At 35.3% G+C, this 14,747-nt stretch overlaps 2 protein-coding genes across 4 annotated transcripts; both read left to right on the forward strand.

Moving 5' to 3' along the window:
• The first annotated feature begins 1,432 nt into the window (after positions 1-1,432).
• On the forward strand, positions 1,433-6,401 carry LOC103439334 (uncharacterized). 3 transcript variants are annotated; one of them, XM_008377884.4, is made up of 9 exons: positions 1,433-1,949; positions 2,881-3,023; positions 3,123-3,278; positions 3,448-3,553; positions 3,937-4,122; positions 4,435-4,600; positions 4,862-5,184; positions 5,797-5,886; positions 5,963-6,401. In XM_008377884.4, exons 2-9 carry the CDS (start codon positions 3,009-3,011, stop codon positions 6,028-6,030), a joined length of 1,110 nt encoding a protein of 369 aa, XP_008376106.3. In that variant the 5' UTR covers positions 1,433-1,949; positions 2,881-3,008; the 3' UTR covers positions 6,031-6,401. The 3 variants fall into 3 exon arrangements, with proteins under 3 accessions (XP_008376106.3, XP_070681345.1, XP_070681344.1); XM_070825244.1 differs by having other exon boundaries at positions 1,470-1,949; positions 4,916-5,184; XM_070825243.1 differs by having other exon boundaries at positions 1,498-1,949; positions 4,880-5,184.
• A 5,172-nt stretch (positions 6,402-11,573) lies between these two features.
• Positions 11,574-14,723, forward strand: LOC103439360 (cyclic nucleotide-gated ion channel 1-like). Its single transcript, XM_029105744.2, has 7 exons — positions 11,574-12,245; positions 12,454-12,666; positions 12,765-13,066; positions 13,144-13,255; positions 13,341-13,577; positions 13,660-14,054; positions 14,216-14,723. The coding sequence occupies exons 2-7, from the start codon at positions 12,604-12,606 to the stop codon at positions 14,502-14,504; spliced, it is 1,398 nt and encodes a 465-aa protein (XP_028961577.2). The 5' UTR covers positions 11,574-12,245; positions 12,454-12,603; the 3' UTR covers positions 14,505-14,723.
• The last annotated feature ends 24 nt before the right edge of the window (positions 14,724-14,747 follow it).

A 14,747-nucleotide genomic window follows, 5' to 3' on the forward strand; every position in this document is an offset into this window, starting at 1 on the left:
TCGTGAATAGTGACGCATTACCATTTATGTGGCTCCATTTACTCTTTTTATTTACACAACTAAATAAAAGAGATATTTATATTTTTTGTGGAAAATAAATAATAGATAAATAGTTAGTTAGTACAACGATCAAATGTTATTTTTCGAATCCGGATTCTCTTTGTGAGGATCTTGGAAATCTGTGAATCGTGTCCGTTCATTGTATATCATGCGGTTAGAAATCATTTTAAATATTTTTATTTAAAATTAAACATAAACAGTACCTACCAAAAATCACACGATGTACAATAAACAGATACGATTCACGAATCTTCAAGATCCTCACCAAAGAAATCCAAAGAGGATCCTATTGGTTATTTTTCTTTGTTTATAAGTACGACGCATCTTGAATTTCTTGATAACAATTTTAATATTAATTTATTTTCTTCTCTCAATATTGCAAATTTATCGTTGTAAATAATAGAAAATAAAGTCCGTGCAATTGTGAAGAGCCCGTGGCCCAAGCCTATAAACACCTAAATAAATAAAGAAACCTTCTTTGTTTTACATTTTCAGTTATTCTTCTTCTTCAGAAATGTTTCACAATGGTTCGGACTCAGTCTACTTTTTGGTTAACCATTTAAAGATCATATATATAAAAGAATTTGCTAAACTAGAAGTCATTAGATAACCTAAGAGCATCTTTAAATGAAATGTCAAAATCATATGTGGAATGTTATTGTGTATATTTGATATCAAAAGTCTCTCAAACTGAAATGTTATTTGCAAACGGATTTGAAGGCCTTATACTTTGGAGTCAAATTTCTTTTTAATTCATTTTAATAATGGGTCACTTATTCTACTAAAATTTCAACCAATAAAAATTTTGTATCAACTTTTTTTCAATAATTACAAAACTTTAAAGCTCTATTTAAATAATAAAATAACATTTGATAATTTGATTATACAAGTACAAAATTTTAAATAAGACATTAGATTGCCACATCAACCATCAATTGAATTTAACTCTTATAATTTAACATTTTCTTTAGAGATGGTCTGATAAATAGACAAATTATGTTTCTCACATAAAACTAAAATTTTGAAAACATTAATTAAACTAGTAAATAATTTCTTATTTAATTGATTTTCTCTATAACTTATCTTTAAAGGATGATCAAGAAATTAGACAGCTTTTCTTTTCTTAAAAAGGAAAATAACTAGTGGTAAGCCACGATTATCCATATTTTCCGAGGGTCAAAAATACTTACAGAAGTATTTCATCATTCTCCTGATCACAAGATGATACACAAAGGAAATAAAGTAAAACGAGATTTTCCGAGTAAAAAGTTACTAGTGTCTCCCAATAATATTTTACTTAGCTTGATAATTTATATTTTATTCATTTAAACATTTATATTTCAAGAAAATTTCACTTTCTCGCCTAAATTTCGAGGAAAAATAAGTTTGAAAATAGAAAGCCCGATAGTATAAAAGCCAAAACCCAAATATCATCTCAAATCTGGTGTGATTTTTCTTCTTCTCCTTCTTTTTGTTTTTTTTCAATAGTCTCTCTCATGCTACACCTTCCAATAATGCCATAGCTATCTTACCGCAACCTTTCAACTCCCCACTCCTTCTTCCTCCTCCTCTATTTTTTTATTATTTAAATATAATGGAAGTAATCTCGAACTAATACCAGACACGTAGAAGCCATAGTCTGTAATTTGAGCTTCCAAGTCTGTTTCTTTTTGTACTTGCTGAAGCTTTTTCGAGAGAGAGAGAGAGAGAGGTATCTGTTCGATGTTTGTTGACTCTTCAGCTTGAAAAGGGGACTGGGTTTTCTTAATTCGTCGAAATAAAGTGTCTTTGCTGTTTTCTGGGAGATTCTGGAACTGGGTTCCCTTAATTTGTCGAAATAAAGTGTGTCGGTTCTGTTTTCTTGGAGATTTTGTAACTGGGATTTTAAGGTAGTATGGTTTATTTTATGCTAGATCTTCACTTTCTATTTCCTTTTTCTATTGAATCTTTTTGAATTTATTTTATTCTCTGTCTATGTCTTTCTGTCTCTAATTTTTTTAATGGTTTATTAAGTTGAATTATATGATTAAATTGGTTTATTTTAATGGTTAAGCTTGTATGTAATATGTAAAGGTGGCAAATTGGCTAAAAGGTTTGGACTTGACTGAGATCTGATTGAAACTAATTGGTTTTGAAAATCTTGGTTTTCCTGAGATCTTGAAGGATGCACATAATTTCTGTATTTTCAATTATTTATGATTTCTGTAGAGTTTTTTCAGTTACTTAGGGTGTAAAATTCTTGCATAAATATTAAAGATTAGGCATTTTGTGGTGAAAAAAAAAAAAGCTGCATTTCTTTGCTATCTAAAGAGTATGGCAAAAACAGAAAATTCCATGTAAGCTTTTGATTTTTGTTGCTCAAAAGTGAAAACACCAAAGATTTCGAAAGAACTTGTATGAACTGGAAATATATCTATATTAGTTTTCGATGTTTTTAGCGGGACAATAAGTGCCTTATAATGGTAGAATATAGGCACCTTGAGAAATGACTTGTTACATGCACTTGTTGTGTATTTGAAGGATCATACTCGCGGATTTTCCGAACCAAAGTAGATAAAGCACAACACAAGGACTACCAATTTTAGTTAATGCTTTGCTCTGAGTCGTTGGAGGAAGACTTTAAATGCGTGTTTCGAATTTAAAAAATCCATCTTTGCTCGTTTATTCCCGTAGAAACTTATAAACTAAATGCTTAAGTCTGGAATATGTATTAAATTTTGTTGTTGGATTTATGTGTTTTCACCCTGAAATGTTCACTACTTATTGGTCTAGTATTAAGTCGATAAGCTTGTGGTTTTTGTCATTCATCTTTCATTCCAGGTGAAAACAGCCTTAATTATTGGTGTTGTTTATAAGTGTGAAAGTATTGGTATCAGCAAAGACAACCTTTAGCTTGGAGAATACCAGAGCCATACTGAAGACATGTGTTCCACCTGCACTCAGATGAAATGAAGAACTTACAGGTACCACTTCATAATTCTTCACATTGTTAGCGTGTCATACCTGGTTGTTTGCACATCTCTCTTTCGACTAACGAGAAAGTCCTATTTTCGGATTCACAGAGCACGCAAGAAAATCAATCATCAACTCAAGTTTTACATGATTCACAAGGTGACCAAGTGAAAAACCAAAGTAATGAGGCTCCTGCAACAGATTCAGCTTCAGCATCCACTTCAGGCAATGATAACAAGAAAGTATCACGCCAAGATATTGAACTTGTGAGGATATATTACTTTTTTTTGGCAATCTTTTCTTTCCTTTTCTACATTTTCTATTATGTTCCGTACGTCTTACTTTGTTTCCTTTTCTGAATAATGTTTGTGGAGTAGCTTGACTAATCTGTTTCTCATCTGTGCTATGATACATTCTGTTAAATGAATGTTTTAGGTCCAGAATCTAATAGAGCGGTGTTTACAATTATATATGAATAGAGATGAGGTAGTTAAAACGCTCTTGACTCGGGCAAGGATAGATCCTGGATTTACAACTTTGGGTAGGCAACTCGAAACCTATTTTAAGTATTTGTACTGTCGTTACTGCCATTACATTTACTTCAGTATTTATATTGTAAATTTGTTTATTTCTAAAATGAGAATCCTGATATAGTTGTTTTCGGTATCTATTGTTTGTTTCAATTTTTAACTCTTACTGCCTTTGTTTGGGCATAGGGATCCATGACTCCATGAAGGGGAATTGTACATATTATGATTTATAACTAGATATTTTGCTACTGCTATACATAATCGTCTCTTCTCTTATATTGAGGGATCAATGGATTAAATATGTAACCCCGATAAGCTACATGTTTATCTTTTTAGTTGTGATCATGAGTTGGGAGAAGATGCTAACTTTCTTTATTTTGATTTGTTGATACAGTATGGCAGAAGTTGGAAGAAGAAAATGCTGACTTTTTCAGGGCCTATTACATAAGGCTAAAATTGAAAAAACAAATCCTCCTTTTCAATCATTTACTGGAACATCACTATCATCTGTCGAAATATAATCCCATGCCTCCGAAGGTTCCTTTGGCCCCTATACAAAATGGGATCCATCCTATGCCTGGTAAGTTTTCAGCTTGCAGCAACATGGTGGGATTAAGTTAAACGCATGAATTGATTCTGTTAGCTCTACTTTATGTCCATCTCTTTTGGTGGATGCATAGGGATCATAATTTGGTTCCTCAATGCTAACAGAGCTATGCTTCCATTTTTAAGAACTCTGGATGAACTCTCGTTACTTTTAAAGTTTCAATGTTATTCTGTAAGTTATATGGGGTATAAGTATCTATATATGCCTGTCAGTTTGTGGCAATCTGTGGTAAGATATTTTTATGTGATAGTCTTTAGTATTCATTGCCACTTGTTTGCAGTGCAGTTAACAACTTACCTATGGGATACCCCGTCCTTCAGCAACCTCCAATGCCAGCAGCAGGTCAGCCCCATGTCGATTCCATGGGATGTGCAATATCCAACTGTCATGTAGTTAATGGAGTACCTGCACCAAGCAACTTTCATCCCATGCGGATGAATTCTGGGAATGAGTGAGAAATTTTTCTCTTTGATTACTCATTTAATATGACAAATAATTTGTTACCTAAACCTTAGAGACGCTTTTTGTTCCTCTGATACCCCCCCCCCCCCTTCCCATTCTTTTAGGAATTACATTGGTTCAAACAGTTTCTTTTCCTTATGGAACAAGTGTATTGGATGACATTGTCTTGTCTCATGCACCTGTATCCTGTTTCGGTAGATAAAAGTTTTTCTAATGGCCGCTATTTTTTGTTTATCTATTCTTTTTGAAGTATTATGATGGACTGCAGTGGTGCTGATGTGGTTCCTGTCATTCCACCAAACAGTGCCATGTCATCCATATCGGAGATGCCTGTAAGTCCTACATCAGTTGCATCGAGTGGTCACTTCCCATTCTCTGCTTCAGAAATATCTGGAATTGGAGTAGACACAGCACTTGATACACAGTTTACATCTGATGTGGCAAGTTCTGTTGGATTGCAACTTGCACCTGATGGTGGAGCTGGAAATTCTCGGGATTCTCTGAGATCGCTGGACCAAATTCAGTGGAATTTCAGTTTATCAGATCTTACAGCAGATTTGTCAAACTTGGGAGGTAATTTGTAGTGTTGAGCAATTGGCAGATTTACATTATATTTTTGAAATTGAAGGTTATTTGGATCACTTATGGCGGTCATTAAGTGTTAATACTTTTTTCGGCCATAAAGCATTTGAAGTACCTAGCATAGAGTATGATTTTCTGCTATTGTAGAGATCTCTGTATAAAATTTTGATACATTGGTAGAACTGTGTCTATTGTTAGTTGCAATTTCCATCTAGACACGCTAGAGTTATCTCCAAAATATAGCAGAAGCATGCATATTCGAAGTCCCAATATCTGATACAAGCATTTCATATCTTTCTCCGAGAGTATAACAGGAACATAACATTCTGTAGTCATCGGAACATAATTTTTAACATTCCTTTTTCTACTAGCTTTTAAATTACGCAAGGGTTTTCTGAGTAAACATGAAACTGCAGGTTTTGTTGCAGCAAATATTTTGGTACATTTAAAGCTGTTTGAAAGGCTTACACCATTTCAGTCTTACATGTGTAGGCACGTAAAGTAACATGTCGGATCCAAGCATGAATACCGAAATGAAGCTGCTTTTGCATAATGCTTATATCTAACGGTTTAGTTATTTCATTGCCTTGATTTTCTGTACAGATTTAGGAGCCTTAGGGAACTATCCCGGTTCCCCATTTCTACCGTCTGATTCCGAAATCTTACTCGACTCTCCAGAGCCAGAGGATATAGGTAATTGGAGTTGCATCAGTTATTCTACTTTTTATTTTATTTTATATATAGTTTTTACAGCTTTACCTTGCATCAGTGGAGGAGTTCTTTGTTGATTCTGTACCCGGACCGCCATGCTCTCAGTCAGATGAGGAGAAACCCTAGAGAAAGTTGAGGAAAGTCGCCCTTTTCGCTTTAAATTGTTAGGGAAGGACTGAACAGAATATTTCCGGTTAGCTAGTTTGATCTGTATTAGCATACAGATAGGAAATTTGTTATATCACTAGCTAGTCTAGCGTTGTAATTTTCTTTTCCCCGAAAAACTTAATTATCCGAGAACGTTCAGTACTGTAATTTGGGTAAACCGGCATGATTATCGCCATTTTTAGTCATAATCATCTGCCTTTTCCGTAGTTCTGTATATCTTGCTATTTTTCTGTCATGGGAGCTTAATAAGATCCCAAGGAAAGTTGAACAATTCCATTCCTTGTCATGTTAATTGCAGCAAATAAATTGCCACATATTTGAGCAAATTATATTATTTGAGCAAATTATATTCAGCCTTTGTGCATGGCTTTTTACATTCCGGATACGGGATTTAATTTCGAATAATATTCTAATCTAGTCTAAATTACGGAAGGATGTTTCCAACTTGAGGAGGGCTCTAGGCAAAAACTTGGGTGCGCACTTAGGTGTACTTTCAATTTACAAGATTAGAATCTTCTTTTGTTTATATTTTTATATTTAAATGATCACTGCATAATTGGTGCAAATTTGCCTAACTTCCGCCCTGCGACTCCGAAGACTGAAAAATACGATATGTAATTTTTTATTACTTTTGAGAAAATTTTATTCGAATTCATAACTTTTTTTTGCCAAATGTAGATACTCGAACTCCGACTAGCTTAATTTAGACCTATTTTTCCATGCCCCTTGGTTCATCCAAATTTCGATAATACCATATTCTAAAAAGAAGACTGTAGCAATGATTCCTCAACTTTAACCTAATTGGAGTAATGGTCACTCAACTAAAAATTCATAACCGTTTGGTCTCTAACTCATCAAAACGACTATGATCTTTTTCGTCAACTCAGTCAGAATTCCTTCAAAATGAGTCATGTTGGAAGGATCATTGCTACAATTGGGTTAAAGTTGAGGGATCAATGCTCCAATTGGGTTAAAGTTAAGGGACTATTTCTCCAATTAGGTTAAAGTTGAGGGACCATCGCTACAATTTTTCTGATTTTGTTTTCTATATTTACCCATTGATTCAGCCTCACATGTGTGACACGTGACTCATTTTGACAGAAGTTCAAACGGAGTTGACAAAAAGGACCATAGCTGCACGTTCGAAAAATTTAAGGGACAAATGATCATGAATTTTTAGTTGAATGACCGTTACTTTAATTAAATTAAAATTGAGTAACCATGGGTACAATTTCTTCTATTCTAAATCCAACTGAGATTAATACAAGCCTCCTAGTCCTAATTTCACTTATTTGACTATTAGTTAAAGCAAGTGCACAAAGAAGACATTTTCAAATAAAAAAGCAATGAACTCTTTCTACGTATGACGTGCTAAACAAAGTCTTCAACTATTAATTTGGATTCATGCTACGTACTATTTTCGTATCCAAACGAAGGCTCCCTTTTCCCTGTTTTATTGGGTCAATGGTTGGTGGGATTACAATGTTAATCTTACAAGTACATTAGATTATGTCACAAGTTTCTAATCCTTCAATTTTCTCAAGTCATCGATTATCTCTTCATCCTTCAATTTTGATCATTTTATGATGATCGGATATACCATTTGTGGTGGTATTTAACAATATACGAACGTTGTCTTCTCATTCAGCAAATTTCATGACGAATCGAGGAGATCAAAAGTAAAGTTGTAGACGACGTGCGGTGCATTGTATGTAAACCAATCGAACTAACTGCTTTCAACTTGTTTTGGCAACACTTTCTCAATTAAGCTCCCCTAACAGGCAAGATAGTTTAGTCGAGATAGTGAACTCCAAATTATACATCGTGTGATAATAAGTATGGTTGGAAAAACAAAAATCCAGAAAAGCAACAAGTTTCAAAGAAAAAGAGGTGCAAAACGCAATTAAGAGGAGTGATTTTGGTATGGGATTATGTTGATGGGGTTGAGGATGTTTTTCGGTTTGGGTAATGCCATGGAGATTAAATTTGTAAACAAAATTTTGTAAATTAAATGACATGAAAGTTAATGATTAGATTATTATTTAAACGTTGATAAACATGCTCATTCATGTTAATGACACATCATTTAATTTGTAATTTTTATCTATAAATTTAGTATTACCCGTCAAAGAAGTATGTAAGGTGAAATAATTGAGAAGGTTTGGTTCTGGGGTCCCTCCCTTTAAACGAAAGACGAGTCGTTTTTGTCGTCAACTGCCAAAGATCATACACACGTGAAATTGATTAGGGTAGTATATTTACTCAAAATTAAATCTTCTTCCTTAGAATCATCTCGAATATCTACAGTATGTTTGGTATTCAACTTAAACACAAATTTTTTAACTCAAAAATATAATTTGAGTCTCAAGTCAATAATCCTCATTTCGTCAGACTGTTAAAAGTGGACTCAAAACCAACTTGAAAAACTAGTCTACTTGTGGGAAAAACACAAAAAGTCGGTTTTAAATTTTTTTTTACTCATCTCTCTCACTCATATTCTCTTTTTATTTGATCTCTTCCTATTTTGAATATCATACCAAACAAGATTTTAGGTCTTATAAAAAAATGTTCTTAAGAAATATTTTTGAAAATGAATTTTTTTAATTAAGATACCAAACATGCCCTAAATTATCTATTAATAAAAAAAAATTGTTAACAAAAAAAGTTGAAAATATTAAATTAACCCTATTAACGAAACTAAACAAAATAGTCAAAATAAAAATTATGAACAGTATAGTAAATTAAACGCAAAATAATTTTACTATTTTTTTCAAAGCTTCACAACCAAGTATCCATATCAGTTGTCCTCATTTTGTCTTTCAAGTCTTTCTCCCAAATAAAATAAACTTTGAATGACAAAACAATTATCCATAAATAGTTGCTAAATATATGACAACGACGAAAAAATCGTTTCAAGATCGTCACCAAAAAGCTTGAAGGGCCATTTCTTTTTGTAAAATTTATTTTCAAAACTTTAATAAGCACATGCATACAATTGCTGGTATAGTATTGTAAAACGTAATAATTAACATGATAGAAGTAAACGGACGTGGGTTAGGGAAAGGGATCCTCGCCGGATGCTTTTCTCAGGGATCTTAGGTTCCAGCAATCGTGTCCGTTCATCGTACATTATGCGGTCAGTTTTCTTTAGGTACTATTTATATTTGAATTTTAAATTTTAAATTTTAAATAATTTCTAACCGTATAATGTACGATAAACGGATACGATTGCGGGATCCCTAAGAAAAGGATCAGATGAGAATCGTTTTATGTGGGTTAGGACAATTAACTAGAGGTATTTGAAGTCCCAATAAGTTATGAGAGATTTTTCTTACGTAATTACACTTTAGCCTCAATATCATCAACGTCCAATAAACGCTTGCAATGTGTTCAAAACACGTAGTAAACTGATGACCCCGAAAGATATATAAAAGGCATGGTGGTAAGTGGGCCCTAGCCATGTAGCCCAGACAATATATAAAATAGTAAAATCATGGAAAATAGTTTTTACCATCCTCGATCAGTTTCTTGGAGGTTCACTGGGCTTGACTTGGACTCTTCACACGCGTGGACTCTCTCTCTGTCTTGTGTTTTTATTCCCTCCCGCTATTATTTCTCTCTTAAAACTCACTCTGCAAAACTTATTTTGCTTTTTCACAAATGAAATCTCCCTACAAGTTGTAACATATTCTTTTTTTTCCTCGATTTCTTCATCATCAAGTTCTGTGGCCTTTGATTTTTTGTTTGGGGTCCGAGAAAATAAGGTGAGAAAATAAGAGAAAATACTCATAACTTTGAGAATATCAGAAAAGAAGAAGCTTCATCTTTGTTGGGTCTAGGTCTGATGCATGAGTCTTGCTTTTTCTGACATGGGTTTTCATTCTGTGGGAAAATAACGTATACCAATATATATAAGCACAGAAGTGTTGAAAGTTGAAGTTTTCTTTTCTCAGCAACCAAACAGAAGGTTAACTTGTATGAGGGGACAAAGGAGCGTTATATAGTTTGTTCTTTTTGAATGTTTGTTAGGGTTTTCTCTGGTTTAGTGTTCATCGGGTTTAACTATGGATGATTTTCAATTGCCATGTTTTCATCCTGTTTCTACTTTTTTGGTAATATTCTTTCTTTGATTCAGACTTTTGTGTCAATGCCTTTACAATGATTAACTCAGCTTAGAAGAAAATAATCACTGAATAGTTGTTTTGTTTCGAGTGTGAAAACGTGGATTTTCCAGACTGATTATTCTATTGGAAAATTGCTGCTATAAATTTATGATCATGTCTATCACTCTTACTTAAGAGGTTAATGACATTATCAATAATTCTGTTCTTATTAGGTCTGTTATATCGTGCGCCTCTTCGAGTTTTAGCGAAGTAGATTTCAATATCAAAGAGCAGTTAATAAGAGGAATCCAATATCAGAATTATGAACTCCAAGGAGCACAAATTTGTAAGGTTAGTTTGTCCAATGCTGCTGCTATTACTTTCGGTACCTACTATACTTTCGCACAATTGTTTGTGCACTTGTATTATGTTACTAATTCACATGACTAAAGCAAAATATCAAAAGCAATCACCATATTTTGTAGGGGACTGAAATATTGTAAAAACCCTAGTGCAGCAGTCCAGTTACATTTACTTAAATACCACCATTTATATGCAGTTAGAGATGGCCAACGGTTGTGGCGGGCGGGTAACCGCGGTTATTTACCCATAACCGTTTACCCATTGGGTAATTGCCTAAACGGTTAACCATACTCATTTAATCGTAACCGTTTAATATCCGTTTACCTATTTACCGTTTTCAGCCCGTTTATCTTTTCTTTATTTTTTTTTATTTTTTATTTTTACTATTACCCATTTTTCACCCGTCTACATGTTTTTTAACAACTTGAAAATTAAAAAAAAAATTGTCATAATTTTTTTTTAACAATTAAACACTGTTATAAGTACATTCATCATACATTTCTGTATTTTAATTTTTTAAGTCCTTATACCATTCCAATAATTGAAATAATAGTTTACGGACGATATTTTTAACTGTTACCAATTAAGGTAATATAATATTTGCCAAGTATTCTTAGGCTACGAAAACTGTTTAGAAGATAATATTCTTGGGTTATTTAACCCATAATGTAAAGTATTAACATAATATATATATAACGACCCACATTATATTATAATTAACTATATAAACCATGCACTATAGTCAATAGCATTGATCTAAATTTTGTCTGATAGAGAACATGGTTTGTGTTAATTTTACATATATAAAATAAAGGGTAAATGGTTATCCGTTTATAACTGCGGTTAATACCCATAATCACCCATTTAAATTTCATGGGTAAACGGTTATACCCATAACCGTTTATATATCTAAACGATTACCCATAACCGTAACCGTGAAGTTTAAATATTTTGCCCATCCCTAGCAGTAACTAACTCGATTGAGAGAAGATCGGTGCTTGTGATACTAATGTTGAATAAAACACTGAATTCATAATCAGGAACATTTTGGTGCAGTTGATCCTTGATTTAGTTGTCTGCCTTATCTAATTAGTTTCTTCTCTGGTGCTTGCTACGTTTGCTGTTCTATCCAGGTTTGAAGATTGGCATTTGGAGAGACCTCGAAGTTCTGAAAACGAAGCTTCTTCTGATGATGAACGAAATCCAAGAAGAGCGATACCATCTGTGAATGCAGTTTTGTGGAGTATTCGGAGCGGACTGGAGAGAGGTTCTGACAGGTTTAGAAGCTTGAAAAAACCATCAAGTTCCACTTCTGTAGGTCACCGGCTAACAAATGAGTCAGGCTCCAGGAGGAGAATTCTTCACCCTCAGGGGCCATTTCTTCAGAATTGGAATAGGATATTTGTGCTCTCTTGTGTCATAGCTGTGTCCTTGGACCCGCTGTTTTTTTATACCGCGGTGGTTGATGGCAAAAAGAAATGCCTCAATTTGCACAAGACATTGCAGATCATTGTTTGTGTTCTTCGATCATGTACCGACATCTTTCATGTATTTCACATCATCCTTCAGTTCCGCACGGGGTTTATTGCCCCATCTTCTCGCGTATTTGGGAGGGGTGAGCTAATTGATGATCCCGTGGCCATTGCGAAAAGATACTTGTCCTCATACTTCATCATTGACATTCTAGCCATTCTTCCCCTGCCACAGGTACAGTCAGGAGTTTGACAAATTGTTCGATCATATCAATTTCAGAAAACTAAGTTCTTTGTTTAATATCCGAGAGCTACAGGAAGTTTGTACATGCTTTTGTTATTGAAACGGAGTGATCTCCATCGACCATATCTCTGATTGGAACTTATGTCTGTGACTCAAGACTCTGACGTTTTTTTTTTTTGGATTTGCTAAATCTGTTCAGGTTGTAGTTTTTGTTATAATCCCTACAATCTCGGGTCCGGTTCCACTGGTTGCAAAGGACTTGTTGAAGTTTATAATCGTTGCGCAATATGTGCCGAGATTTTGGAGGATCTATCCACTCTACCAAGAAGTAACGAGAACTTCTGGTTTCATGACTGAAACAGCGTGGGCCGGGGCTGCTGTCAATCTTCTGCTCTTCATGCTTGCCAGTCATGTAAGTTTGGTTTGATCTTTTGATAGTTTTCGAGTCCTAAAAAATATCTGAGAAAATCATGTGGCATTTCTGATCCGATAGCAAATGTGTTATACCAGATAGTTGGAGCCTTTTGGTACTTGCTCTCCGTGGAACGTGAGTACAGGTGCTGGCGCGATCAGTGCAATGGGAACGTTGATTGTAAGAAATTCCTGTACTGTGTTCCTAACCATGACAATGATGCAAGCTTTGTTGCAAAGATGAACGCTTCTTGCCCTTTCAGTGACCCGGGCAACATTAAAAATTCATCAGCGTTCAACTTTGGAATATATAATGATGCTCTTGCGTCTGGTGTGACGGAGACCAAAGATTTTCCAAAGAAATTCTTGTTCTGCTTCTGGTGGGGTCTGCGCAACCTTAGGTGCGTAATCGTGATCCTTTAACTCCGTACCTAATAGAATTGTGACGTGTAGCATCTAAAACTCTGAAGTTTTGCAGTTCACTTGGCCAAAACCTCCAAACAAGCACATATGTTTGGGAGATAATATTTGCAGTCGCCATATCAATCTTCGGATTAGTTCTGTTTTCGTTGCTCATTGGAAATATGCAGGTAATAGTCGATTTGGCGATTTTACTCTTGTCCTGGATTGAATGATCAAAAGTCGAAGATACTGACCTTTTTTGTGATGTTGTAGAAGTATCTGCAGTCCACAACTGTGAGGGTTGAAGAAATGAGAGTGAAAAGGCGCGATGCAGAACAGTGGATGTCACACCGAATGCTCCCAGAGAAATTGAGGGAAAGGATTCGACGGTATGATCAGTACAAATGGCAAGAAACAAGAGGTGTTGAGGAAGACAATCTTGTTCGTAACCTTCCTAAAGACCTACGAAAGGACATAAAGCGCCATCTTTGCTTGGCTCTTCTCAAGAGAGTGAGTGTTTTCATTTTTAACTTCTGCATACTTGCTTTATCCAAAATTTAGCAGTTGTGTTAATCAGCTCAATTTGTTGTAGGTGCCAATGTTCGAAAAAATGGATGAACAACTGATGGATGCCATGTGCGATCGCCTCAAGCCAGTTCTGTATACGGACAAGAGCTTCATAACCCGAGAAGGTGATCCAGTAGATGAGATGCTCTTTATTATGCGCGGAAATTTAGCAACTATGACTACGAATGGTGGAAGAACAGGCTTCTTTAACACAGCTGATCTTAAGGCTGGTGACTTCTGTGGAGAAGAGCTTCTTACATGGGCCTTGGTTCCAAACTCCTCCACCAATCTCCCCACCTCAACTAGGACAGTGGAAGCTAAAACTGAGGTTGAAGCGTTTGCGCTCATGGCTGATGATTTGAAGTTTGTCGCCTCCCAGTTTCGGCGCCTGCACAGCAAGCAGCTCCGACATACTTTCAGGCAAGGCTCTAATTATAGTAATTCTGATGACTTGAAGGAAATTTGTGGTATGAAAAAGCAAAGAATTAAACCGATATATGGACTACGGTTAGTAGTCTTGATTGTTTTGGTCTTTGGTATGTAGTTATCTTATGCTGCAAGCTACAATTGTTACTGTTCAGGTTCTACTCCCTGCAGTGGAGAACACGGTCAGCCTGTTTCATACAAGCAGCTTGGCGCCGGCACTGGAAGAGAAAGCTCGAAAAGTCCTTACGCGAAGAAGAAGACAGGCTGCAAGATGCAGGAACCTTACCAAGCCTCCTTGCCGCTGTATATGCATCAAAGTTTGCAGCCAACGCGCTGCGAGGGTTGCGACAAAAGGTTAAGCGCGACACTAGGCCTTCACCGACATTGCTGCCATTGCTGCATCAGAAGCCCGCTGAGCCCGATTTTACTGCAGAACATCACTAGATACATACAATTACACTCAGAGAGATTTATGTGTGCAATTTATTGCTCTCAGTGATTTTCTGATTTCGTTGAGGGTTCCATTTGTTTTACGAGCCATTTACAACCGTCATCACGCTGGATGGTATTCTATGTATAAAAGGGAAGAGGGGAAGATACCAATCTGGATGCTCAATGTGCCTTTTCGTTTCTGTATTAAATAACATGGGCAAATTGTGCAAACTTGACGGCATCCTCTTCGTCACT

The sequence above is a fragment of the Malus domestica genome, chromosome 07 (genome assembly GCF_042453785.1).
Source record: "Malus domestica chromosome 07, GDT2T_hap1".
Lineage (NCBI taxonomy): Eukaryota > Viridiplantae > Streptophyta > Magnoliopsida > Rosales > Rosaceae > Malus > Malus domestica.

Excerpts from the sequence above, each read along its gene's own strand:
- LOC103439334 (XM_008377884.4), top strand. Across the intron at positions 4,123-4,434 it reads TGGGATCCATCCTATGCCTG|TTAACAACTTACCTATGGGA; the intron begins GTAAGTTTTCAG and ends TTTGCAGTGCAG. Across the intron at positions 4,601-4,861 it reads CGGATGAATTCTGGGAATGA|TATTATGATGGACTGCAGTG; the intron begins GTGAGAAATTTT and ends TTCTTTTTGAAG.
- LOC103439360 (XM_029105744.2), top strand. The coding sequence starts at position 12,604 with ATGACTGAAACAGCGTGGGCCGGGGCTGCTGTCAATCTTCTGCTCTTC. Across the intron at positions 12,667-12,764 it reads TCTTCATGCTTGCCAGTCAT|ATAGTTGGAGCCTTTTGGTA; the intron begins GTAAGTTTGGTT and ends GTGTTATACCAG. Across the intron at positions 13,578-13,659 it reads GCTTGGCTCTTCTCAAGAGA|GTGCCAATGTTCGAAAAAAT; the intron begins GTGAGTGTTTTC and ends AATTTGTTGTAG.